The sequence below is a fragment of the Tamandua tetradactyla genome, chromosome 5 (genome assembly GCF_023851605.1).
Source record: "Tamandua tetradactyla isolate mTamTet1 chromosome 5, mTamTet1.pri, whole genome shotgun sequence".
In the NCBI taxonomy this organism is placed as follows: domain Eukaryota; kingdom Metazoa; phylum Chordata; class Mammalia; order Pilosa; family Myrmecophagidae; genus Tamandua; species Tamandua tetradactyla.
This window is the reverse complement of record NC_135331.1, coordinates 107,686,859-107,713,602: the sequence shown is the minus strand read 5'-3', so window position 1 is coordinate 107,713,602 and position 26,744 is coordinate 107,686,859. Positions and strand designations below refer to the sequence as shown.

Below are 26,744 nucleotides of genomic sequence, written 5' to 3'. Positions count from 1 at the left end.
TTCTACAAAAGTTCCATGCACTAGGGTAATTTTCCAAAAACCTACAACCTTCACATGGGTCCCTAGACTAGATAAATCCTGACATGCAGAGGGGCTAGCCTCTCCAGAACACCAACTAGTTCCATCTTCCTATCGCACATTATCAACAGCCCTTTGCAGCATGAAAAAGTCAGAATAGGCATAGCCCAAATACCCCTAAAGAGTGGGAGAAAGATCAAAGGTGATTTGGGGTTATACAGAGAAGGTAGGGCTTAACAAATGAGTATGATTGCTGGATCATCATACTGAAATTTCATTTAGCCTCCAGTATCTTAGAGCAGCTAGAAATAAAAATCTAAAATTCTGGAATTATAACCCATACCAAACTCTGAAATCTGTTCTACAACTAATGTGGTTCTATGCTTTGAAATTTATTGCTTTTGTGCATATATGTTATTTTTCACAAAAAAAGGAAAAAACAAAAAAAGTTGATTGTAAACGCACATCTAAATGAAAAAAATTAATGGAAAAAGTAGTAACAATAATTTTATAAATCAAGTATCTGTGCCTCAAACGACTATGTCAAAAACATGCAGAGGCAGCCAACTCAATGGAAGAAAGTATTTGGAAATCACATATCAGATAAAGATGTGATATCCTGATTATATGAAGAAATCATATAACAAAAACAAACGAACAAGCAACCCAATTATAAAACAGGCTAAAGATATGAACAGACATTTTTTTCAAAGAGCAAACAGATCGCTAAAAAGCATAAGAAGAAATGCTCATTTTCATTGGCTATAAAGGAAATGCAGATCAAGACTACAATGAGATATCACCTCACACCTATATGAATGGCTGCTATTAAACAAACAGGAAACTACAAATGTTGGAGAGGATGTGGAGAAACTGGAACACTTATGTTCTGTTGATTGGAAGTATAATGGTTCAACTGCTATGGAAGACAGTTTGGCGGTTCTTTAGAAAACTAAATATCAAGTTATCCTATCACCTTGTAATACCACTACACAGTATATACCTAGAAGAGCTGAAAGCAGTAACACAAACAGACATTTGCACACCGATGCTCATAGCAACATTATTAACAATTGCCAAAAGATGGAAACAATCCAAGTGCCCATCAACGGAGTGGATAAATAAAATGTGGTATACACATATGATGGAATATTATGCAGCAGTAAGATAAAATGAAGTCCTGAAGCACATGACAACATGAATGAATCTTGAGGACATAATGCTGAATGAAATAAGCCAGACACAAAAAGATAGATACCATCTGATTTTACTATTATGACCATGGTGAAGCTAAACTCAGAGGTCTATAAAATAGAATATAGGGGACCTAGAGACACACAGAATCTAGAGATGGGTGGACAGTTAGCTAATGAGAATGGACAGAAGTGGTGCAGTTCATTAGTGGATTTATAAGGAATACTGTCATATTGAAGGTGAACATGATTGAAAGGGGTCATGTATCCCACTGAATAACACTACAAATATAAATAATTTCCTGCATGAACTATTGAAAAAGTACAAATCTTGCAAAGAGAGTCAGTAATAGAAGGGCATAGTAGTAAAACTGCTATTGCATGCTATGGTCTGTATTTAACAGGAAGACATCACCAGTACTACAGAAATACCAAGGGTAAATAACAGGGGGTAAGGACAACAGTTAAGGGGAGGTTTGGACTTTCTATTTGGTGAGGGTGTGTTTATCTGTTATTTTTCTCCTTGGAACAGTGAAAACTGTCTAAAAAATGAGAGTGTTGATGACTATACAATTAAGTGAGAATAATGTGAGACATACACATACTCTCAAGCTGTCTTTATATTTCTTTGGTCAGTGAATTTGGTTAAAGGCTACTTTACCACATGAACTGTTCCTCATAACTACAGATGGAGAAACTCAACTTCAGAGTCAGTTAGAGGCTGGTGCTTGGGGCCAGCTGGGTTCCCAGAAAGTCACCTGAACTCCCAAGTTGAGTGGCCTTATGAGTCCAACAAGCCTAAGAATGAGGCTTATGTCCCCAGAGTTCCCAGGTTTTTGCATAGTAATAACACTGACCTGGTGATGTTCTAGGGCCAGTTCTACTTATAAGGACAAAAGTGCCTTTCTCATTTCTAAAAACCAAACAAACAAACAAAAATACCCAAATCTTCTGAAGGAAAGATAAGTAGCCTGGCAAATCTTTTTTCATGATTAAATAATACAGCCTAGAACAAATCTAAAAGTCTTATTTAGATAGGTCTAATAACAGATTCTGAAATATAAAACACATTAAAAACTTCACTGTAAATATTCAAAAAAGGGAGAGGGCATTTATTTCCTCGGTGGTCAGGTCAAAAACCTTTTCCTATAAGCAGATTTAATCTGAGATTTTCTTTCAATAGTCAGTCAGGTTTGAATTGGATGCAGGGAGAGAGTCTTAGACTGGTAGCATCTCATTAAGCTGAAGCCATTGTACACGGCCGTAAGAATGATCCTATGCTCCTTTGGGAGGGAGTCACCACAGAAACTCAAACATACATAGAAATTGCTAACTTATTATACTGGACAATGGCCTGATGATATGCTTTTCCTATAATCAAAATGATTGTGAAAAACTTACAGGTTTCAAAAAATTCTTTCTCAAACACTGATTAACAGCCACATAATTTTTTTTTTCCATTTAACAATTTCTTGTCTAAAGTGACATTTTTCCTGGAAGCATGTAGATAAACAATTTCATGATTCTGACCTGCAAAAACACTCTAAGTCCAGGATTTCAGATCCTGAAATCCACTGTAGTTTAATCAGGGCATACAAGCATGAATGTATTTTTCCTAGGTATATTTTTAAATTTGTTAAAGAAGAACAATATTACATGTTCTAGCTTTTCTGTTAATACATAGGAAGTCCTTCATATATACTTTACATTAATAGTGAGATTATGTCCCCCACCTGCCACTCTTCAATGGGTCCGCAGTCCCGTGCCCACCAGTGCTGCTGCTGCTCCTACCAGGTCCAGGACCTGGAGCAGCCTCAAAGAAGTCACATGTGCATGGCCAGGGGGTCTGGGAGCTGGCAGGGACCCTGCAGTGTGAAAGCACCCACTCTACCCTGGCCTGCAAAAGCTACAACTGCTACCGTGCCCTAAGCGGCCACAGCCAGCCCCAACATGCTACCGACCAGTGCTGCCATCTCCACGACTACTGCTACAAAGGGCCACCTGCAGGCCCAAGATGCAGCGCTTCTTCTGGCAGCGTAAAGACTGGCAGTTCCTGTGCGACTCCAGCTATCACCTTCCATTCCATTCAGCATTGAGGGATGGCATATTGATTTTGCAGACCTACCAGAAGTTTGGTGATGATATCCTCTCCAGACAGTATGGATGAATGGCAGAAAAGTGTCCATGCAATCAAACAGGTAAAGGTACTGGAGACTGAGTCTGGGGGAGTTCTTGAAGGCATATAGCAGAAACAGGGACCTGTCCAGGTTCAAGGCCTACAGAGGATGAGAGGGGTGCAGTGACATATGACAATCTGGCTGGCAGCTCCCCACTCACAGTCCTTTACATAGTCACATGCCCTCTGCGATCAGCCTTTCTGCACAAACAACAAATGACTGAATGGCAAAGAAGCCCAGCAATCAACCTCTTGCTTTTATTATCATATAAAGATCCAATCTCGATCCACTGCTCAAGAATACTGCTAAGCACTGCTACTATAACACAACCTTTTTGGAAAAAAATTTTGCAAAATGTATCAGAGTCTCAAAAATGTTCAATTAGGCTACCCTACTAGTGGAAACCATTTAATAAAAATAATCCAAAATACAGATTACAACTCTATACAGAGGGCCTATGTACAAAATATATGTCTAATAAAGAAAGAGAGAAAAACAAGTGACAAGTAAATTATGGTAGATAATTACAGTAGTTATTTATAATGAAATTCATAGCGCTATTGAAAATTCATAGAGGAGCTTATGAAACTGCTCATGATAAAATGTTAGGTGAAGGAAAGATTCAAAGACTTGTAGCACTGTAAGGTCAATATGTGTCCACTCCATGGACACAGCAGCTTATTCACTGCTGAGACTGCTGCACACAGGGCAAGTGGCATTCAACAGAGATTCAAAAAATACTTGTTGAATGAATAAATTAACAAAAGACCTGTTTTTAAAATGCACAGAAATAGACTAGAAGAAAATAGAACAAAATGCAGTGAAATCATGTTTGAATCTTGGTGAGATAATGGGCAATTTATTTTTATTTTCCCCACTTTCATAATTTTCCAAATTTTACTATGACGGTTGTATATCTCTATTTTTCATAATTACATAAGTATCTTCGAAAAATGATTTAACTTAAACAAAAGGGCAAAAGATATGAATACACATTTTCCCGAACAGCAAATACAAATGGCTAAAAAATACATAAAGAGATGTTCATCTTCATTAGCTATAAGGGTAATACAAATCAAAACTACAATGAGATATCACCTCATACTATAAGAATGACTGTTAGAAAACAGACAGCAAACTACAAATGTTGGAGAGGATGCGGAGAAATTGAAACACTTATTCATTGCTTGTGGGAATGTATAATTGTACAGCCACTATGGAAGACAGTTTGACAGTTCCTCTAAAATCTAAATATCAACCCGGTAATACCACTACATGGCATATACCCAGAAGAACTGAAAGCACTGACACAAACAGATAATTGCACATCAGTGTTCATAGCAGCATTATTCACAATTGCCAAAAGATGGAAACAATTCAAATGCCCATCAACAGATAAGTGGATAAACAAAATGTGGTATATACATATGGTGAAATATTATGCAGCAGTAAGAAGAAATGAGGTTCTGAAGCATATGACAACATGGATGAGCCCTGACATAATGCCAGATATAAAAGTATAGATTTCACTAAGATGACCCTGGTAAAGGTAAACTCAGAGTCTTATATATAGCATATAGGGGGCCTAGAGATGCACAAAAGCTAGAGGTAGGTGAATGGTTACCTGATGAGGATGAACTTAAATGTATGGGAATGGATAGAAATGATGGTAGTTCATTGGTGAGTTTATAAGTAATATTGCCATACTGAAGGAGAACGTGACTGAAGGGGGTTGTATAGAGCCATGTATCTCACTGATTAACACTATAAATATAAATCAATTATTGCATGAACCACTTCAAAGGTATGAATCCTGTACAAAGAGTCAGTAATAGAGAAGTACAGGGGGAAAACTACCATGGCATGATTTAGCCTCTATTTAACTGGAAGACATCACCAGTACCACAGCAATACTAGGGGTAAATAATTAGGGAGAGGGACAAGTATTAAAGGAAGTTTTGGATTTTCTCTTTGGTAAGAGTGGGTTTACCTGTTTTTTGTTTTTGATTTTTTGAGCAATGAAAATTGTCTAAAATTGAGAGTGATGATGATTGTACAACTAAGTGAAGATACTGTGAGACATGGATTGTTTACTCTGGATATTAATCATGAAGCCCAGTGGATGGAGGTGGCCAAAGGGTAAAATGATCGGAAGCAGAACAGCTAACTGTGACGTACACATATGATGGAATATTATGCACATAAAGAAAGGAACGAAATCATGAGGCAGACAACGAGGTTAATGAATCTTGAGGATATTATGTATGCAAAATAAGGTAGAAAGAAAGGACAAATATTTTAGTCTCTTTTAGAGAGTATTTTTTAAGAAAATTGGGGCCTGGATTGTTAGCTCTTATAGCAAACACATTTATTTCTGAGCTTTGTGTTATTCTAGATTCTGAGATGCTGTGCTTTCTGTGTATAACCTGGTATTTCCCTGGTGCTTTGGGTACCTATGTGATACCTAAGACTCAAAGTTGGAGTTCTGCAGCTGTGAAAGTCAGCATTGCTAAATACAACATTTGTTAAAGAAACAAAAAAGAGATCAAGCTTTGATTAGAGACAAGAACAAAGTCAATCTAGTTGGGACTAAGATAAATTAAAATAACAGAGTGAAGGAAGACAGTGTCTATATTTTAGAACTTCAGCTACTGTATGACTCCAAAGGAAAAGAACTTTATTTTGTCCAAAACCTAAAGTTTCTATAGCACACAATATAACTCAACCTGTCTAGATATTTCATTTGAACAACCTAAACAAACACATGGCACCCAGAATGGGAATGAGGGCTCGTAATTCTGTATAGTTCAATGTAATACCCAGATACATCCCAGAGTATGTTAGGCAGATAATTTTAAAGTATTGACAAAATCCTTTAAGGGACTGGAGAAAAAATATGGAACTATTAAATTTTGCCACCTAGGAAACCCCTGATACTCTCTCAAACACTAAGGACTCTCAAGTTAATAGGCCAAGCCCCTGTTCTTAAGGCATGTTCTTATGAAACTTGTTTCTGTAGCAGAAAAGCTAAGCCTACCTATAATTATGCCTAAGCGTTACTTCCAGAAAACCTCTTTTGTTGCTCAGATGTGGCCTCTCTCTCTCTAAGCCCAATTCTGCAAGTAAAATCATTACCCCTCCCCCCAGTGTGGGTCATGATGTCCAGAGGTGTGAATCTCTCGGGCAATCTGGAATCGACAATGCCTCACTGATCAGAAGGGGGAAAAATGTAATAAAATAAGGTGTCAGTGGCTAAGAGAGTATAAACAGAGTCAAGAGATTTTTCTGAAGGCTACTATTATACAAGCTTCAGTAAGATTATTTCTAATCGCCAAGGTTTGTCAAACCCCAAACAACATCATTTCTGTTAATACTCTGAGATCCTTCAAAAGTTGCATGCACTAATTTTACTTCTCAGAAACGTCAAACCTTCAGATAGACCCTAAGCCAGATAAATCCCGAAACCCAGAGGTGCCAGTCTCTCCAAGAACATCAACCAGTTTCATCCCTTCACGCCATACTGTCAACATCCCTTTTCAACATGAAAAAAGTTACCCAAATATCCCTAAAGATCAGGAGAAGGATCAAAGAAAAAGGAGGCGTTATAACAGAGAAGTTAGGATTTACAAAATCAGTATGATCACTAAATCATTACATTGATATTTCTTTTTAGTCTCCAGTGTCTTGGTGCAGATAGAAGGAGAAACCTGAAACTGGGGAACTGTAACCCTTACAAACTTTGAAATCTGTTCTATAACTAATTGTGAAAATGTACTCTAAAATTTATTGCTTTTTATATATATTTCACAGTTAAAAATGTTTATAAAAATGTTTCAACTCACGTGATGCTATTAAACATCAAGTGAAATAGGCAAAAGATTTGAGAGAACATGTCACCAAAGATGCAAAGATGGAAAATAAGTATATGAAGAAACATCCTTGGAGAAATGTAAATTAAAACCAGCATGATACCACTAGTTTAATTTGCACACCCAGTAGACAGAGAAGGAACAGGGGGTAGATTGAAAAGGGGCAGGAGGAAACATTTGGGGATGATGATGGATATGTTCACTACCTTGATTGTGGAAATGGTTTCATTAGTGTACACGTCAAAACTTATCAAATTACACATTTTGAATATATGCAATTTATTTTATATCAATTATACCTCAGTAAAGCTATTAATAAAAGATCTAACTTAAAAATAGACTAAATAAGCTACATGTTGGGTACAGTACCCAACATGTAGCTTCTTGTAGTTTCTTGGTACAGACTCAGAAAGCAAATTTCTTCTCTAAGGAGAAAATGGGTGTGGTACTTAGGTTCAGGTGACAACTTGGCCAGGTGAACATGCCAAGTTCTATTGCTGTGAACATGAGCCAATGGTATGTGAACCTCATCTGTTGCTCATTACATCTGCAGTTGGCTAAGAGGCTAAGAGGCATGTCTGCTGTAATGAATGAGTTTGATTTAATTGGCTTGGCTGGTGCTTAAATGAGACAGCTCATCATAGCACAGCCCAACTAGCTCAGCAGACCTCATCTCAGCACTTGCAGCTCAGCCCAGGCCTTTGGAGATGCAGAAAGAAATCACCCTGGGGGAAAGTTGTTGGAACCCAGAAGCCTCGAGAGAAGGCCAGCAGAGATAACCCTGTGTCTTCCCACATCAGAAAGAACCTCAGTTGGAAGTTAGCTGCCTTTCCTCTGAAGAACTAACAAAATAAATCCCCTTTTATTAAAAGTCAATCCATCTCTGGTGTGTCGCATTCCGGTAGCTAGCAAACTAGAACAATGGGATTTACTAGAAGGGTATCAGGCAGCTCAAAAAATCACCTGAAGGCTAGAAACCCACAAAGTAGCTGAAGACATAGCCAGAGAACACTAGAGGAACAGTCTAGTTAGAAAAACTACTAACTAGTGTCATGAACAGCACCCCAGTTGTTGATTCCCGTACATTCTACACAACTGCTCAAAAATTCTAAATTCCTGTATGACCAAAACACAATCACAACCTTTAATTGCCAAGGGGGTGAGATAGAGAATATATGCCCAGCGTAACTTTCCACAGTTTGAAGCAAGGCCTTTATTTCTAAATTCCCTCAATATAGGAAGGGTCTTGGATATGGGTAGCTAAAAATAATAATAAAGAAATAGCTACAGGTGTGTTTCACCTATGTCCCAGGCTTTTTATCTAAGTCTTTCACATGCACGTACATTTATGAATCTCATTCTGACTTCATATTGGTCCTATGAAATAGATACTATTATTATTCCTAACTTTTAGAGAATTAATCAAATCATAGAGAATTTCTGACGTACCCAAGTTCATGTACCAAGTCATAATTGCAGTTTGGATGGGAAACCATGTAGTCTAGATTCAACACATGAGGTATTGAGCATTGATCTATACTGCACGCTCCAAAGTGCCTCCAAACAGCTCTTTCCTAACTGCTATAATGCCTGAAATTTCAGAGTTGCAGTTTTGTTTTGTTTCCTTTGAATTGTAATCCTCTCATAAGAATCTTGAGTAATCGCCTATTAAAATATCAATGCAAGGGCTGGTCACGGTGGCTCAGCAGGCAAGAATGCTCGCCTGCCATGCCAGAGGACCCGGGTTCGATTCCCAGTGCCTGCCCATGTTTTAAAAAAAAAAACCAATGTAAGAAATAAAAAGCATGCGTTACTCATATGGACTAACTATAATATAAAAAATCAATGAACTGAAGTCGAGAGCATAGATTATCAGATTGGGGCCTACTGTAAGAGTCCTAGATTGTAAGTGCTTACCAGCAGTCACGTATACTCAGGAGTTGTAACAGCTATTTCTAAATTCTGAGATAATGAGCTGTTTGTATAAAAACTGGTCATTTCCAGAAACTGTGGATATTTATGTGACAACTGAGGCTCAAAGTTAGAGATATGAAGCTATGAAAGTCAGCAGTACCCCATACAGGAACAGTTTTTTTAAAATGAAAAAGAGATCAGACTTCAACTAGAGATATGAAAGAAACTGATCTGAATAACACTAAGGTAGATGAGAATACAGGGTAAAGGCTGATATCATCCGTATTTTAAAATTTCAATTTCTGTGTGAGACCAAGGGGAAAGATGTTTATTTGGTGCAAAATTTATATTTTTGGTAGTGCATTACCTAATTTAAATTGTATGGTCAGCTTACTTAATTATAAGTACACAGAATCTTGAATAGAGCGTGAGATCTTGTTGGTTTGTCCAGGTTAATGTGATGCCTTGATATATCCCAGAGTAATTTGGGCAGTGAATAAAGTATTTGCAGTCTCCTTGGAGAACTGGGAGGAAAGGAGGAAATATTCAAACTCCCCATTTGGGGAACTTCTGATAATTCTCACAAGCTGCAGGGACAACCAAATCAAAAGATGATCCCTCAATCTTGGGGTTCACCCCTATGAAACTTATTCCTGCAAAGAATAGGCTAAGCCTACTTAAAATTACATGTGGGTGGTACACTGATGGCTCAGTGGCAGAATTTTCACCTGCTGTGCCAGAGACCCAGGTTCGATTCCCACAGCTTGCCCATGTCAAAAAAAAAAAACATTATGTGCAAAAGTTACCCCCAGAGAACCTCTTTCATGGCTCAGATGTAGCCTCTCTCTCGAAGCCAACTCAGCAAGTGAACTCACTGCCCTACCCCATATATGGGACATGACTCCAAGGGGTGTAAATCTCCCTGGTAACATGGGACAGAATTCCCAGGATGAGCTGGGATCCAGAATCATGGGATTGAGAGCCTTCTTGACCAAAAGGGGGAAGAGAGAAATGAGACAAAATGAAGTTTCAATGGCTAAAAGATTTCAGAGTTGAGAGGTTATCCTGATGGTTATTCTTATGTATTATAAAGATATTCCTTATTAGTTTATGCCGTACTGGAGTGGCTGGAAGGAAGCACCTGAAACTGTTGAACTGTGTTCCAGTAGCCTTGATTCTTGAATGCAATTTTATAAAGATATAACTTTTAAAATGTGACTGTGAGGTTGTGAAAAGCGTATATCTGATGCTCCTTTCAACCAGGGTATGGACAGATAAAAAATGTGGATAAGAAACGGATAGATGATGGAGATGGGGGTGGTAAAATAAATTGGGTGGATGGAAATGCTGGTGGTCGATAAAGGGAGGGGCAGGAGGTGGGAGATGTATACGTTTTCTTCTTCCTCACTTTTGTTTTTTTTCTGGAGTGATGCAAATATTCTAGGGATGACTGTGATGATGAATACACAGCTATGTGATGACATTGTGGGCCACTAATTGTGCACTGTGCATGGACTCTATTTGTGCGAGGATGTGTCAATAAAAATATTTTTTAAAAATATGTCAATACATATGGTTCCTCCATAATACTGAATATTTTTACCATCTTTAAAAAGAAATAGGCAAAACTAATATTCCAAGGTATATAGTTAAGTTAAAAAAAAAGACTACATTTATTAGTGTTAACGGATGTTAATAAAATAAGATAGATGTATATAAGCACATTCTTGCATATAATTATAAAGAAGGAGACCAGAAAGATGAACAATAAACTATTGACAAAAGAGTGGGAGTAGGTGAGTGGATATTCCTTTTTACTTTATAAACTTCTATAGACTTCGAATCATTTAAAATGAACACATTCGTATATTGCTTTTATAATTTCAAAACTATAAATATATACCTAAAATGTCTACACATAATTGATAATATTTATGAAGGGAAGCACTTTATCTAAGATGTGGGTAATACCTGAAAGTCTTATAGTGGAAGAGCACCAAAATCATTTAGCCAGAGAAAAACAATGGTAACATAACAGTGTTTAAGCAGACAGACTTGGATTTCAATTCTGGTTCTGGAATTTTCTAAATGGCATTAGGCTGTGGAAGTCACTTACTTTCCTGGTTTTCCCACTGGTAAAATGACAATAAGAAAACTTCCTACCTTGCCAGACTATTCTAAGTGTAATAGTTAACATATGTAAAAAGCCTGGAAGGTTTTAAGTGCCAGTCATTATTAGAAACATCACTAAAAGTTTACTTTGAAAACACATAGTGCCTAAGTCTCAGCCAGCTGAAGCGCATTGATAAAATGTGGTGTGGAAAGAGTCCAAGTTCTGGAAGTTAAAAAATAAGGCCTGTAATATTTTCCAGGAGGCCCTTCAGTTCTCACCTTATCTTTGTAAAGCAGCTTGCTCAAGGCCTTGCCTGGCTTGTGAGACTTTCCATTTTTAAAGCTGTGTACTCCCATGGGCCCACAGCCCCTGAGACTAATCAGGCGGGATCTCCCTAGAACCCAGATGCAAATTTCTGTCCCTGGCCCTCCTCCTGCAGCTGCTGCTGCTACTGCTGCTGTTTCTCCTCCTTTCATACCTTCTCCATCTCCTTCTCTATCTCTTCCTACTTTCATTCTTCATTTTAATTGTAGATGGTAAGTAGTGGCTACCACAGTCATTCTATTATTTAATTTAGGTAAACATGCTTGGGACATAATTCTTCCTTCACAACGTTGTGGAGACTGAATATTTTTAAACATTAAAACCCTTCTCCAGGTTAAGCAAACAATCAAGATTAATTTCACCAGTAAAAAGACACTGCTATCACATACCCCCAATATCATATGCTCAGGAAGGCACTTTACCTCTGTCATACTCAACCCCAAAATTCATAATCTCAGGATAGTAAGAAAACATAAAACAAATGTGAAATTAAGGGACATTCTACAAAACATCTGACCAGTACTCTTCAAACGATTCCTTGTCATGAAAGACAAGGAGAGATCTAGAAACTGTCATGGATTATAGGAGACTGAGAAAATATGTGACTAAATGCAATGTGGGATCCTGGATTGGACCCAGGAATGGATAAAAGACCTTAGTGGAAAAGTCTGGAGTACAGTTAGTAGTAGTGTGCCAATGTTAATTTCCTGGTTTTGATTATTGTACCATGGTTATGTAAGATGTTAACATTAGTGGAAACCAAATGAAGGGTAATCAGGAACTCTTTGTTATCTTTGCAACTCTTCTGCAAATATTTCAAAATTAAAAATTATTTAACATGATACCTAATGTTGACAGCATATTACCATTTCAATAACCTTATTATTTAAATAATCCTATCTTCATTATTACAATTCACTAAAGTTATACAGAGGTTTCAATTTTTCCAAAAAGTACACGTCATACATTTGCCACCTTAGTAATTCTTTAATTACAGCCTTCTCTTCTCTTTATGATATCTTCTTATTCACTTTCTCACCTTGCCCTTACAACTACTTCTTGATGTAAACAAAATAAGACCCATCACTGCCACATTAAAGATGAGAAAACTGATGACCAGGAAGTTTAAAAGATTCCCTTTCAGGTATGTGAGTTAGTGAAAAAGTCTTGACTAGAGCCTTGTTTAGTGCAATTCAACATTTTAAAAAATTTACCTCCCACCATGCAACAGGCCAGAAATTAAAAATGAATAATGCACACCTTCCCTCAGAGTGCTCAAATCTAGTAGAGAAGGTAAAGAATAATTAAAAAATAATTCTGTTAAATCATAAAGTTAAATTATATTCGAGTGTCCTAATGCTTTAGACTGGAATTTTTACCCTGTAACAATCATAGGGTATAGGTTTGCCTTGTATAGGTCAGGCAATTACTCTCATTTTCATGTCAGGAAAGAAACATGTATATGCATGCTACATATACGACACATTTCTTTATTTAAACAATACCTGACCAAGATGATATAATGCAGAAAAGACATTAGTCATTTGTTTAATAAAATGCTTACCTTCAGCAAAAATTCTGGTACTTTTGAGGCTTCATCCACCCTTGCTATTAGTAAGATCTCTCATTCTGAAATTTTCTGAAAGTGTGAAGAGCAAGGTGTGGCCCACCGTAAAAGGAAGTGCTTTTATTAAACGTTAACTATGGCTTGACTCTGAGACATGGTAATGACCAGATCTGAAGACTGTTTGTACCTGTTGATGAGAGTTTGTCCATTTAATATACATGTGGGTGTAAATTCATGTTAGGGTTCCCCACTCTTTCCAGAGGAAAGACTACTATATATGTGTGTGTATTATTTAGATAGATGATAGATAGATAGATAGATAGATAGATAGATAGATAGATAGATAGATAGATGATAGATAGATAGATAGATAGATAGATAGAGATAGAGATATAGATAGATATAGATGATAGAGATATATAGATATATGGATATAGACATAAATCAATTGAGATATAATTTCCATATACTTTGACTTGAAAATTATATAGGGCATATTTTTTCCTGCCAAGCTTGAAGTGCATATCAATTTTGAATTCTGCAACAGAGCCACTCACTACCCCTCAGGCACAAAGTCCTAAAACATTTGTTGAATAACTACATGTAGACACACAAAATTCTCTATTGTCTAGCTTATCTAGGAAAACTAGTGCCCCAAGTAACAAAGTCGACATAAATCTTAATTTGATAGCACTTTCCAAATTGAAGTAAAATAAAATAAAATAGAACTAAAATTTAAAATTACCTTTTTTTGATGTTTTAGAAGTTTCTTGAATATTTTCAGTAACTTGAAGTAACTGTGAATAGTTTCTTACCCAGAAAACGTAGATATTATTTTACACAGAAAAACAACATGTTATAGCTGAAAGTTAAATTTAGAAATTAACTGTTATTTGGCCTGGTGCTGCCTTCTACCTGCTATGCAACCTTGAGAAAGTTGCTAAAAACTCTCTGAGCCAGTTTATCAGATGAGACAGTTTATCATATCTTTATAGAGTTCGTTTAACCAGGAGAAGTTCATTTTATGACTACTAAGGCTCACTTCAGAGACCCTCTAACCCTTCTTAAATAAAGCAGATGGGAAGGAGTGAGAGGAGATGCTGACTTAACTTTTCTAAGGAGCAACGGGTCTCCTGGGAAGATTTTGACAGCTATCCCTCAATTGGTTCTGGGATTCAGAGTTAAGGAGTTTTATTGGCATAAGCTAAGGTGGCCCCGAGAACTACCAAGGGTAAAAAAGGATAAGGAGACTCCTGAGATAAAATTATAATGAAGAAAATGGAAAGCATGGTTGTTTGCGAAGGACAAAACAGGCATTCTTATCCTGGGGTCCATGAATAGAATTCAGGCAGTCTATATATTTGAATAGGAAAAAAATGTGCATTTAACTGAAGTTTAGCATTTTCTTAACATAGTATATGTAGGAAGCTAGCGATAGTACAGTTAGCCGTATTTATGACTTTGTTACCAGTAGAAATCACAAGTTATTCTCTCTCACATTATACCTGCTTCAATTACCTCAAAATATTGTTTATGTCCATTACTACTACTATGAAATTGTAGTAGCTATTAGAAACAACTTAGATGCAGTTAATGTACACATTTTAAGGAAGAACCTACATTAGACATTTGGATTTTATTATATTTTGATAAATATATTTTAATACAGCTAGCTACCTTGGCAATTCTATATATTATATTTTGTATATTTAAAAATATTTTGAGAAGGTATTTAGGCTTCTCAAAGGCTTCAACAAACTTCCAAAAGTATCCACAGCCCAAAATAATGTTAAGAATGCCTGCTTTAAGACACGGGCCAATACAGATAGGACTAAGGTAAATCAGAATACAGGGTAAAAGATGATATCGTCCATATTTTAAAACTTCAGCTTCTGTGTGAAACCAAAAGGAGATGTTTATTTGGTGCAAAATTTTTTATTTTGGGTAGCACATTATCTAATTTAACTTGTATGGGCAGTTTATTTAGACACTATAATTACATGGATAGGGTGTGAGATATTGAATAGGGTGTGAGATCTTGTTGGTTTGTACAAGTTAATGTGATGCCCCAAATAATTCCAGAGTAATTTGGGCAGAGAATAAAAAAAGTATTTGCAGGAGCAAGAAGGAAATATTCAACTTCTCCATCTGGGGAATTCCTGATATTCTCACAAGCAATGGGGACAACCAATACGATAGGCTAAGCCCTTGATTTTTGGATTCAGCCCTATGAAACTTATTCCTGCAAAGGAGAAGCTAAGCCTACAAATAATTATGCCTACAAGTGGAGAACCTCTTTTACTACTCAGATGTGGCCTCTCTCCCTCTAAGCCAACCTGGCAGGTGAATTCACTGCCCTCCCCACTACAAAGTCATGACTCCCAGGGGTATAAATCTCCCTGGCAACACTGGACAGGATTCCCAGGGATGAGCTGGAACCCTGGGATTGAGAAAGCCTTTTTGACCAAAAGGGGGAAGAGAAAAATGAGACAAAATAAGTTTGAATGACTGAGAGATTTCAAACAGAGCTGAGAGGTTATCCTGGAGGTTATTCTTATCCATTATATAGATAAACCTTTTTTAGTTTATGGTGTATTGATGTGGCTAGAGGGAAGTTCTTGAAACTGTCGAACTGTATTCCAGTAGCCTTGATTCCTGAAGACTGTATAACTATAAAACTTTTACAATGTGATTGTGTGACAACGAAAACCTTGTAGTCTGATGCCCCTTTTGTCCAGGGTATGAGCAAATGAGTAAAAAAATAAGGAAAAATAAATTGCTAAATAATAGCGAGGGTAAGGGGTAAAAAAACCACTGGGTAGAGTGAAAAATACTAGTGATCAATGAGAAGGAGGGGTAAGGGGTATGGGATGTATGACTTGTTTCTTTTTTCTTTTTCTTTCTTTTTCTGGAGTGATGCAAATATTCTAAAAATGATCATGGTGATAAATACACAACTCTGTGATGATATTGTGAGCCTCAATTGTATATTGTGGATATACTGTACGTGGGTAAAGATTTCTCAATAAGAATATTAAAAAAAAAAAAAAAAAAAGACAAGGGCTAAAGCTCCAGGACAGCTGCTTTGAGAGCGCTAGTGCTGACTCCTCTGGTAAGTATCCCAGTTCATTGCCAGTGTTCAGTTTGCTGAACACAACAGTGTAGGTTGAAGAGGAATCTTTAGGAAAGGGCTCTAGGTCATCCAACCATAGCCTAGAGAAGGTGGAAACAGCCTTTGCAGGAACGAGAAGAATCTTTTCTTCATCAGAGATCATATGGTAGCAAAAAATGATCCCGCCTCCTCCCTTCTTTAGAAGAGAAGTTGGACTGACCATCCTCTTAGATTAAATAAAGCCCAAGATTTCTTTTTAGAGTAAAACATTAAGAAAAGTAAAATAAAAGGGAGCCACTAGACTTCAGATCAGTATGGCAGTCAGGTGTTTGAGTAGCTATTTAAATATTCGAAGCCAATGATGCCAGGTAGAAAGAGAGAGAATTTAAAAGCAGTGATGATCTTATTTCAATCGCTCTTTACCAATAAAAATAGGCAAACTCAAATTGAAGTTCCTAGTAATAACTATTAGCCCTATCTCATGTATAATCAGAAATTAAGATGAAAAATTCCTGACACTTTCCTAAAGCCCCATACAGCAAGTTAATGATCAGTCTACGATGAGAAAGTGACTTACCATTACGGATTTTTTTCAAATTTACCTCAACTACAGAAAGCATAGGAAGGCACTAGAAGAGAGCCGTTCCTGTGGCTTCAGAATCAAACAAGGCAACAGGTAAACAATTTCCACTTTAGAACATTCCCATCCTTCCTACTGTTCTCTTTGTGGTTCAGACTGTCAGGAGAGAGAATTTTTTTTAAACTGCTGAATTCAGAGTCACTGTCTTATGTCTAGTCCTGCCAGATGTTTGCTCCTCCCAAACTTCATAACTTGAACTTGATCTCAGTTTTGTTTACAGCACTGAGATCCTGAGAAGCCCTCACTGATTGGGATGAAAGAGTGGACAGTAATACTAAAATTACGGTTGGAGTTCTATGTAACCATAATTGAAGTGAGATTTTTTAAGGTAAGATTGTCCCTTCTTCTTCATACCACTTGGATTGCACTGTGAATCCCCCCCCACCCGCCTTCAAGTCTGCCCTTAAAAATAAGTCACCCAAAGATATTTATCAATTGTCTACTATGTGTTTGACACAATATTAACTTAAGATAATAAGTGATGTGCAAAAGAGACAGAGCACGTGTCTTACAGAGCTAATAGACTAGTGAGAAAAAGCCATCCCCCCAAATTACATATAAACATATAAACATAACAATCACATAAATATAACATAAACCACCAACTGTGAAATTCTAATAAAATAAAAGACCATGATTTGATGAGGGTTATTAATAATGAGAAATCTAATTTAAAATAGCAGATCAAGGAAGGCTTTGCTGAGGAAGTGACACTTTATATGAGAACTAAAGGATCATGGGGCTGGGGGATGGAGAGTGGGCAGGCAAACCTGCAAGAAAACTGCTCCCAAATATAGAACCTGCAAGAAGAGTGCTCCCAATTACAGAACCTGCAAGAAAAGACAGCTTGCTTGAGAAGCTAAAAGACAGAAATAACTATTTTTACTGATATGTATGTGATTGGATTCATTTGCCCACAGAATTAATTAATACAAAGGTCTATGTTCAGAAGAGAGACAATGTATCTTAACTCCTCAAAGTAAACAGACTGAAGTCAAACCCTGAGACAGTCACACCTGTCTTCTACTTTCAATGTGTTGAGTGATCCCTGAACTGCTGGAAGTGTCACAGAGAAAGAGAGATGAAATAGATCTTCAAGAATGTAATATGTTTTATCACTTTATTGAATAGTTCCAAAACACATTATGATGTTCTTTAGATATTCTGGTAATGTAAAATTATGTTACTTGGTTTGTATAAGCTTGTATATAGTTTATCAATATAAATATTTTGCAATTATGATTTTATGGAGTTCTCATGAACATTCTTTGGGCCACTGCAAAACCAAAAATCAAAGTGTGGAATGCACACATATATTCCTGCAGGTAACACGTGAGCTCATTCCCATTGTGTTGTGCTGTAAGGAACAATGGAAACAGACGATTTCAAAGTCTTTGTATATTCATAAAATGTAAGAGATAATTTAATACTAATAGCTTATGTTCTTTTAAGGAAAAACATACCAGAGAGATTTTCAAAACCTACTGCTTTAACAAGCATTCGTTGTGATACAGACATTGGCCTAGCATTCATTTATACTCTCCCTCACCCCTGTATTCCAACCAGTTCTTCCTTTCCCTCCCCATTGCCCCTGAATTCCAGCTATGCCTAATTGCTATTCTTCACACATGCCATGCTCTTCCAGGCCTGCTGCTGTTCTGCTTCTCTGTTTAACTGGAGAAAGTATATTGATTTTTCAGTGCCTATATTCAATGTTATTTTCCCTGCTAGTTTTCTTGGTCAAAGGCAAAATGAATTGTTGTTTTATTCATGTTAATTAATATTTTATAACCACTATTGTATTATTTATCTCTTCGTAGAATCATATGCTTATATTTCTGTCTTTCCTACTATATTCTTAACTTCCTCAACGACTCATTCTTTATCTTGTTTAGTTTTGTGTCTCCTATACTACCTAGCACAGTGCCTGGCAAACAATAAGTACTCAAGAAGTATCTGCTAAATCAAGTTAAGAAAAATTCTGGTATTGAGCTTGGCAGTAGGCTGGGAGGCCTTCCACCCACTGCAGAGCCTCAGCTTCCTCATTCTCTTGACAGTTACCACCATCTCCAATGGGCTGCACCACCAGCTGCTAACCCACCTGTCCAGGGACCAGTCCCTAGCAAAGGAGGGCAAGTATGAGAGACTGATGGGTAGCCCCAGGAACCCCATCAGTGATGTCAGCTGAGTCTCACAGCAAGACTCTGCTCCTCCTTTACCCAGAGACTGAGGCTGCACAAGCTGGTGGGCTTGGAGAATCCGTCCACTCACCCTGCCATGTCCTCACAGTCCTTGGGGCAGCTGCTGCCATAAAAGATGAGCTGATGCCCAAGTTCTCCTCCTTTCTTACCACCACCTACAGGGAGGTGCAATCCCGACCCCATTACTCCTCCAACAGTACTGGGGCTAAGTCATGAAGCTGAGTTGTACTGATTTGCACCCTAAGATTCACTCTTAAATCATGATCTAGATTTGGTTCTCCAAAGAAAATAAGTCACTGAAGAAGTTCAAGCTGGAACTAAGCACTGTATTTTCAAAAACTTGTAAACTAGAAAATCAAGATATTCCTTACACCTGCCTGAAGATCTGGGTTCCAGCCCAGACTCTACTACTGTCCTAATGTGTGCATGCTGCACATTGCCCAGCCACTCATTTCCGCTCCGTGAGGTGAAAGGTGTCAACTCATAGCCTTTGGTGCCTCCCAGCCCTAGCACTGTGACTTTGACTAATCTGGGAAAGCAGTCAAAGCCCATCTATTGGAAACACCCCTCTGCCCACAGCGTTTCTCCTCCTCAGGCTCATTTTGGTGTTCTTCCTCCTTGTCCCTCCCCTCCCCAGGTACCTGGAAAAGATTTCAGGGGGAATTCCAGGAAGACTTTGACAACAATTTTTCTAATGCTTCACCTCCCATTTTAAAGATAAGGAAGCTGAAGCCCAGAGTTGTAAATCACTTAGCAAGAGGAGTCTCCACCACCAGCTCTGCCTAAGGAGCTGGCGGGGCTGGGTTGAGGGGGGAGCCTTGGCTAAGCAGCTGCGTGATTAGACAGCAGACTAGGACCTAGGGTACATCTAGAGATCAGTCCCACCCCTAGCAACCTGGCTCCATAGAAAACTGTCTAGGGTGATGAGAATACCTATTTTTTTAGAATAATTCCAGTATTCCAGGCATTGTGCTGATGACTTAAAGGCTTTGTCCCTCCTAAAAGCCTTCAGAGTTAGGGACAGATGAAGAAACTATGACAGAGTAGGTCACATAACTCTCCAGGTCCCCCAACTAGTAAGTGGTAAAGCTAGTATTCCAGCAGGGTTTGTTTCATTCCAGACCTGTGGCTCCACCTACCATTCAGGTCCCTGGAGTCTTTAGGGTGGAATTTTCTATGGCTGGAATAGAAGCATCTTGTACATTGTCATCCTGATAACTCCACCATGAACAGAAGGGATTGGCCTCAGGAGCCCCAGAAAACTGAGCAGCACTAATTTCAGGCTTTCTCACTCCACAGTAGGTTCTGTAGCCTTAAACCATTTTCCTGGACAGCTCAGTAATACCACACAAACCAAATGCTCTCTTTAAATTAGGTGCTGCAGAAAGAGAGGCTGAATTAAGTTAAATTGAATTCTAGACACATACACACAACAGATGAACTTCATCATCTTGCTTCTTCTAACCCAATGTATGTGGTATATTCTTTAGATTAGCATTCAGAATAACTAGATTTCAGAACATGGTTCTCCCTCTTGGGTAGGGCCTTTCAACCTCCTTTTTTTTTTTTTTTTTTTTTTTTTTTTTTTTGCCAAGTCATCGGGGTTCCTTGTGCATGCAGCCTAACTCCACACACAGAGCAATTGCTCTATTATCAACCTTCAACAGTAACAGTCTGCAAAGCCCTTAGTGTTCCTCTGGCCTTTACTACAAACATGAGGTTCAAATTCCCTCTCGTGGCCATTGGCCTGGAGGTTGCCATGACTGTTTTATTTGGATTATTTGTTCAGTATGAAATAGAGCAGGAAAATGTCCAGAAGCCCAATATCACCAAGCCATCAGACAAGAACAGATTCCTCGAGTTGTATTCTTGTAAGTAAGCAATCTACTTCTTGTTTTACATATTTGGGTTCCTCAGGTTCTGAGAAAGTACAATCATTGAATACTGTAGCCATCTGAGCTCCACATATGAGCTCCCTGTAGAATTATGTGGGAGTTATACATGCTAAGGGTATTATATGTTTCTGCTGTGACATATGGTCTTCTTTCTGTTTTGCGTTTGGGTAGGTATGTTTCTACTAATATCAGATTAAGAAGCTGAAAATTAAAATAATTGTCAGTTTTTGTATTGCCTCCCTCCTGCTGAATGAGTTTATTTCTCCCTATTGTTGATCAGTAGCTCTGCAAAGTAGTAAAAAAAAAATCCCCCAAAGAGAAGAGCTGTTTAGGAAGACGTAGGAAAGTTAATGGATTTTAGTTGAAAAGGAAGTCTTCAGAGTTTTACAGTATCCTGAGAGGAACACAGTTTGTGATGGAAATTATATATTAGATGGAGAAGAACAGTATGAGCACCTAAACATATTTTAAAAGAAAATCCTTCTCCAGGAATGGTGACTGAGGAAAGGAAAGATTTCATTTTCAAGTCTGGAAGGTCAGGCTATGAAATATTTAACATAATAATAATGAATGTCATTTATTAAATGCACATGATAAGCCAGGCACATTAACTACCTCATTAATCAGGGAAGGAGGTAGTAGTATGTACATGTTATATTTATTGTTTTGTCTTTTAAGTGAGGCTCAAATAATTTTAAAATTTTATAAAATAACTAAAATAGTAGCAATATTAATTATTATAATGTTACAGCCTAGGTTCAAAGCTTTTTAAGAATAATTTAATATTTGTTTTCACCCCCAGAGCTTTTTAAAGGAATTAATGAAATCATTATCCTCAGGTAGAAATTATGACCTAGAGATGCTAAGTGGCCTAGCCAAAATGCACAGTTACAAGAGCAGAAGACCATAAGCCAGAGACTCACACTCCAAGTCTAATTCTCTTTACCCTACATAGATGATATGCACACACTTAGATGGTATAAAATGCCTCAGCAATAAACGAAGCAAGATTAGAGAAATAGACGCTTCTGAGCAAGGGAGGGATGACCTTTTACTTTTTCTCAACCAGGTTTATGTGAGAATAGTAAGTTCCATACCACAAGGCATCTATGCATGTAGTGAATTAACTTCTTTCCTATGCATCAAGAAAGGTACTAATCCTGTACCATTACCATCTGTGGGAGAATTCAGAAAAGTCGCTCAAATTGTCTTTTCTTGTGCTATGGTTTAGATGAGAAACACGGTTGAGAAAAGCAGTTAACTGATGGTCCAAAAAGTTCTTTCTGATAAGAAGCGACATTTAAACAGCACTAAAAGAAGTAAGAAAGTGAAGTACATGGATACTGGGGGAAAGAATATTTTATGTGGAAGAAACAGCAAATGCAAAGGCACCAGGGTATGAAATATGTGTAGTGAGCAAGTGTGGAGAATAGTAAGAGATGAAGTCAGGGCATGAGGGGCTGGATGCTACAGGGACTTGAAGGCCATTATAATCACTTTGTTTTTATTCTGAGTAAGTTAACCCACTGGATGACTTGAAGGAAGGAATAAGATGTAACATGTTTTAAATAGATTCCTCTGGCTGTTAAGTAGAGAAAAGACTGTAGGGGACCAAGGGCTTAATCAGGAAGACACATTAGGAAGACAATTCAGTAATCTAGCAAAGGAATGATAGAAACCTGAACTAAGGTAGTGGTGGAAGAAATACCAAGAAATGATCAAGTTCTGGCACAACTGGAAAGTATAGCTAACATGATGTTGCAATATATCATCTGTGTGGAATAGGAAAGAAAGAAAGGAATCAAAGATGATATCCAGGTTGGACACTTTTTAAAGAAATATTAAATCTCAGTTGTCAATAATACATGATTAACAATCTATATACTGCACATGAAACCAACACAAGTTTCTTACTTATAAACAGCCAACACACACAGAAACAGCACCATGACCTCTTTCCCCACCCATACAGGCAGTGACGCTTGGATGGGGTTGGGGGCCTGGGTCTAATTCAAATGTAGCAGGCCACTGGAGACCGAGAAGAAGGGCATTAAGAATAGAAAGTGGAACTTTATGTAGAAGTCAGTCTTCATTCATTCAAAATGTCCGTAACGCAGTCTACACACAATTAAAAGTTCTCCCTCCTGCAAGGCCGCTCTTAAGAACTAAAGCTCAGGCTAGTAGTGATGTACCAGTTCAGCTACATTATCTCTGATCAAAAATATTTCGTAGAATAACCTGAGAAACATCATATTTATACGTAATACATAAATATAACATTTATGTTGTACATAAATACTTTGCTTTCTTATATTTCAAAGAATTGACTTACACAAAACTTAGAAGTCAATAGAGGGAAGATTATTTATAGTCACTATGAGGAAACAATATTCAAATCAAATCAACAAACACCTTTGGATGCCTACTTAGTGCCATGCACTGAGCCAAGTGCAGGGACTCAAGGCCAGTCAAAGAAGTTCACAGTGCTTTATTACAGTTCTCAATTGCAATGTGATGTAAGTTATGAGCTTTTCACCAGTAAGTATAAAGTAGGCCATTAATTTATTTTTAAGACAATTAAAACAGATACAAGATTTTACCTAAAATATCAACCCTCTCTCTGACTGACATTTTAATATGCTTTCCTGAAGAGAAGAGAAAGGAAAGATGCTATACAATCCTGGGCAAAACTAGGGAAGTGTGTGGCATGCCTGAATTTTATGTTTCATGGCATGAATTACTCTAGAGATTTTCATTTGAAAAACTCAGTCTACCCTACGACTTTTAGGTTTCATTGCACCTTGCAAAGTATCAGTCTCTCTACTGAGGCAAATAATCTAACAAGGGCTGAAAGCTTGACCATGACTGCCAACTAACACTTGCTAACACGTAAACTGTCCAAAGAACATTAGAACTTAAGGAGAGAGCCCTATGAAGACTCTACCTGGTATGAGAGATTCTACAAATACCTGAAGGACACTAAAGCCATATCAATAAACTTTTTTACTCTGTTAAAGTCCATTGTTCTATCTTGCACTTAGAATGTATCTTTGTCCATGCGTGATTTTGTAGTACTTGAAAAATATCAATTCACTCAGTTGTGCAAATCTTCTATATGTTAGTACATTTCATCATATAATACTAAAAAAAATCTTATCTCACCAGAGAATCTTGTGACATATTGGAAAGCTATTAAGCTCATGGTGGCAGATATAAATTTCCCCAAATTCTAATTTTTTCTTAAAAATGCAAATCGTGTCAATGGCAACAAATAATATCAATTGTTTTCACTGAAACAATATAGGCACCCTTCATTCATTTTTTAGAAAATGTCTACCTAGTACTCAAGTCTGAAAAACCATAATTTATCATCAGTTATTCTAGCAAGTAAAAGTGGAGTTCCATGAAAAAGTTGTTCATACAACTCACCAAAACATTTCAGAAGCAGTGACAGTGCTTTACGTGTATCTGCATTTCAGCATACAGATTCATACAGAATAGTAAAAAGACATGTATGAGAGGGTCAATAACAAATAAAACTATAAGTTTTACTACTTCATCAAGGAAATCTTATTTGAAATTACCTTCTTTTCCCTGCAAGTGTGTTGTGCTAAAAAATACCAAGAGTTCTAGTACACTTTGGTGCCACTGCTTTGATTCATGTTAAGGCACCAGCAATTTTGCATACAATTACTTTTGCATCATCTGTGGAAATACCACTATAGAGAAAAAGGCAAATAATACCTCAGAATTATCATGAAAATAATTTTAACCTCTCAGACTTTCCAAAAGAGTCTCAAGGATCTCTAGAGGTCTGAGGATCACACTGAGAACCACAGAACCTGTAGGTAAACCGGAAATGAATCTATAAAGTGCTAAAAATTATTTTATGAATTTCCAAACTTTTCAGTAAAATGATTTATTTTTGAAATATAGATTTAAAAATCTGTCCCTACATTATTCAGATATTATCCAGTCTTTTTACCATCAAATGACTCAGCAAACCTAGATATATATTATAGGAAAAAAGGTAACGAATTTGTGCAAAGTAAACTATTCCTAAGAAATTGTTTCCTGCCATTATAAGTATTACCTGGGATTGTTACAATGCTTGAATTAACAAATACTGTCTATAGTTTATAAGCTAACACCCAAAACTACGTATTGGATTTGAACTGAATACTTGTGTCTACCTAAAAGGACTGGAAGCAATGGACATAACTAGAACCCAAATCTTGGTTTCTAATATTATTCCCGACTCACAGACTCCTTGGAGAAACTGCTGATTCCAGGTCTGGACAAAAATAGCACAAGGTAAAAAGCGCTTAAAGACTCATGAGGACATGCTAAAAGGAGACAGGATCCTGATTGAAGGGGTACCAGAAGTCAAATTAAAGAGAACTGGTACATTAAAAACAATAATGGGTGCCTACCCATGCAAAAAAACCAAAAAACAAAAATAATGATATGATGGTAATGGATCAAAACACATTGAAATATTTTTTAAAAAGGATTCAGAGCCCATCAAAATATTAAATAAAAGGGGCAAGAGGAGAAAGAAGGAGAACTCTTAACAGAAGAATGCTGACTAATAAATATAAAAAGAATAATACATACAGACATTTAAAATTTTGCTATTACCAATGTAACAACTGTATTTCAGCAAGGATCATCAATGGATGTTAAAACCATTAGGTGAAAAGTTTGGGAGAACAGGAAAGTCATGTGATTACAAACTATCACTCCAGAGATTGTTCCTTACAAAGATAAAAAAGGTACAGTTATGCCAAAGAGATCTGACTGCACAGTCTTACCCAAGTGATCAAACTTAGCATCGCCAATATTGAGACAAAATACGTGCCCCTTGATGTGATGCAATGGGAAATACACAATATCACCTATATAATTGTCTCATCAAAAATATTTAGTCTGATTTTAATCATAACGAAATAATAAAGCAATCCAGATTGTGGTACCTTTTACATAAAAGACAAAACAACAACAGAAACAAAACATGTGAGGGAATTACTCCAAATTGAAGGAATCTAAAGACATGACAAAGGAAATACCTAGAGAATGACTGGACATGGTATCAAAAAATTCCTTAAAAGGATAGTTGAGGAAATTTGAATGCAAATTCTATATTAGACAATATTGTATCGATGTTATATTTCTCAGAGATGATATGATATTGTGGTTTATAGGCTAATGTCTCTTTGCTTAGGAGAGCCATGCTATAGCGAGAGAGAGTGCACAAATACGGAAAACACTATCAAGTGATAATACACATACAGAGTGCATAGGTTCATTATACTATTACTTTTATGTATATGAAATACATCAAATTGAAATATCTGAGTCACTGGAGGGAAGATACTAACCTCAGAATGACATCCTCTGAGAAAAGATGAATTCAGAATATAACCTCAATGGTTCAAAAGACTGGAACTCGCTGGGCAAATAGGTATGGCAAATTACCTTGTCATCTCTAAATCATTAGCAAAGAAAACAAGGACACCAACCACTCTCTAATCAAAGAATGGGCTGAGCACTTTTCCACTACTTGTTTAGAGATACAATTTTTCTGAATAAGAGCCATAGTGCCAATTAAACGATTTCTCATTGGCCCTCACCAGGGATCCATTTAATCATGATGGACTGAACCATTTTCTGAACAAGTACAGGTGCCAGACTTTCTGCTAAGTTCTATAGGTACAAACT

The 26,744-nt window shown here is 37.2% G+C and overlaps 1 protein-coding gene and 1 long non-coding RNA gene across 8 annotated transcripts in view; one reads left to right on the top strand and one right to left on the bottom strand.

Moving 5' to 3' along the window:
* Positions 1 to 26,744, top strand: part of RHAG (Rh associated glycoprotein) — a 78,248-nt gene that overhangs the window by 37,724 nt on the left and 13,780 nt on the right. The window contains exons 2-3 of one of the 6 annotated variants that reach the window (XM_077162037.1): positions 16,901 to 16,963; positions 17,148 to 17,255. The exons of 1 other annotated variant lie outside the window; for it this stretch is intronic. Coding sequence is in view for 1 of the 5 variants with exons in the window: in XM_077162035.1 (XP_077018150.1) it covers positions 20,843 to 20,999 (157 nt within the window). In the remaining 4 variants the exon portion in view is untranslated. Of the gene's footprint in view, positions 1 to 12,672; positions 12,753 to 16,900; positions 16,964 to 17,135; positions 17,256 to 20,756; positions 21,000 to 26,744 lie in introns of those variants that run through there. 4 more of the 6 variants (XM_077162039.1, XM_077162036.1, XM_077162038.1 and 1 more) reach the window with 4 other exon arrangements.
* LOC143684764 (uncharacterized) overlaps positions 1 to 26,744 on the bottom strand; it is a 146,221-nt gene that overhangs the window by 110,095 nt on the left and 9,382 nt on the right. The gene's annotated exons all lie outside the window — the stretch shown is intronic.